Source organism: Monopterus albus, unplaced genomic scaffold (assembly GCF_001952655.1).
Source record: "Monopterus albus unplaced genomic scaffold, M_albus_1.0 scaffold404.1, whole genome shotgun sequence".
NCBI classification, from domain to species: domain Eukaryota; kingdom Metazoa; phylum Chordata; class Actinopteri; order Synbranchiformes; family Synbranchidae; genus Monopterus; species Monopterus albus.
The window spans coordinates 318129-320236 of NW_018128284.1; the positions used below are offsets into that span (position 1 = coordinate 318129).

A 2108-nucleotide genomic window follows, 5' to 3' on the forward strand; every position below is an offset into this window, starting at 1 on the left:
AAAAAGTGCTCCTTGGAAGGACATTTCTTTCTCTCACTCTCTACACACACACACACACACACACACACACACACACTAACAAGAATGCATTTTAGGTCTAATTAAGCCTTAATAGATATAGCCTTTTCACTTTTCAACAATATCCCAATATCCATACAAAAACTAAAACCAACTACCAACTACTGCCTCTGCTCACATTTAATGTCTGTCAGTCTCCAACCTCAATTAGCTCATTCATTTGTGCCATAGACATATAGTGTTGTTGAAAAATGATTAAAAACACAAAAGTGAAACATACCATTGCACTGGGTGACATGTTTCTTTTACAGCATCTGAAGCACACATCTATAGTCTGAAGTAAGACTTAACTGTGCATGCATGAGATCGCTGTAGAAGTGCGAGAAGGTAGCAGACTGTAAACAAGGAACGTCACACAGTGCAGTGGTGTGTGCATTTTGAAGGAAGTGCTGAATAAAAATAATCAATAATTCCCCTCTAATATATTAAAACTAAAAGTAATGAGCCTGATTTTAAAAGGTAAGGAGTACAAAATACAGCTATTTTTGTTATAATGTAGGGAGTAAAAGTAAAAAGTAAGGAAGTGCTGAATAAAAATAATCAATAATTCCCCTCTAATATATTAAAACTAAAAGTAATGAGCCTGATTTTAAAAGGTAAGGAGTACAAAATACAGCTATTTTTGTTATAATGTAGGGAGTAAAAGTAAAAAGTTGTCAAAAAAATAAATACTTAAGCAGAGTACAGATACCTGAACAATCTACTTAAGTACAGTAGCAAAGTATTTGTACTTCATTACTTTCCACCTCTGCACACTACACACACACACGGAGTAAACTAAGAAGCTGTCAATATGAGAACAACTAATTTCAATGCTCACTTAGTCAGCAGCAATAAATACTACTCAGCTACAAATGATAGCAATTATTACAGCAGACTTGTTCTCAGGCACACAACTGTGCTATTATCACAACATCTTGGTCATACTGTCACTGTACATGATAGACAATATGTATTAGAAATTATTTAACTTGTTTGAAGATTGCACTTGCAATTATATGGATATAAGTGCTACAAACTCACTTCTGCTTCACAGATTTTTTTGGAGTCACAGGCGTTACAGCATTTAAGAATAATTTTTTTTTTCTAAGGTAAAAAAATTGCTGAAAGTTGGATAAATCTGCTTTACATTTTCCTGATGCCAATCACCTCATCTTAATAAATATAAATAAAGATGCAAACTGTGATATTTGCATTTTTCTTGCTTGGAAAGTGTGTATAATCCTTCTATACATACAGAGATAATGATGCATTAAATAACTGGACCTTTTCTTGCTCATTTTTTATTCTTTTCATCAATCCACCACTGTACCTTCACTTATATAGCCATACCACCACTACCACATTCATAACTTTGAACCATGAGTGCAGGTGAAAGGTGGACATAGTGAAGAAGCTGCACCACCACTAGGAACCCTTTCCTCATCCCTCAACCTCTCACCCACCTCCAGGGATCCTGCTGAGATGCTGGTGGTGGCATTGGTGCTGCCCAGGTTGCGTGGCAGGGTCCTGGTTCTCTCCACAGTAGTTCCCCCTGTCAGAATCTGTCTGACAGATGGCCTCTGGCTGGGCTTCAGCTGAAGTGAATGCCCATGGGAGTGCATGTGTCCGCTGTGAGAGTGTACAAGACCCCCCTGAGCCATCATGTGCCCATGGGGCATGGTTTTGATTGTCCCATAGGGGCGGTTGAGGTTCATGGTGATGTTCATGTCGCTCACACTGGATGGCACAAAATCCGCCGGGTAGGCCTCGGTCTCAGCTGGATGGAGGCTCAGGGGAGAGGGAGGTGGAGGAAAAGGAGGATCCTCTACTGTGATGTTGAGAGGCTTGTCCTCACCCCCCAGTCCCAGGCCTCCTCCTTGGGAGGATGGTGCTGAAGTTTTAAGACTGACCGTCCTACGAGGTAAGACCATATAGTCTCCCTCTCCTCCTCCACCACTTCCTCCCCCGCCACTTCCAGCACTTCCCTCCTGGGAATTATTAGAGGAAGTGGGCGGCCGTGCCCAGCCTAGGCCACTCTCAGCGCACAG

At 41.1% G+C, this 2108-nt stretch overlaps 1 protein-coding gene across 1 annotated transcript in view; it reads right to left on the reverse strand.

Annotated features, from left to right (window-relative positions):
- Positions 1–1424: 1424 nt before the first annotated feature.
- The window catches only part of adgrb2 (adhesion G protein-coupled receptor B2), a 230056-nt gene continuing 229372 nt past the window's right edge, over positions 1425–2108 (reverse strand). Inside the window, exon 32 of the mRNA XM_020586396.1 lies at positions 1425–2086. Coding sequence (XP_020442052.1) covers positions 1425–2086 — 662 coding nt within the window. The remainder of the gene's footprint in view (positions 2087–2108) is intronic.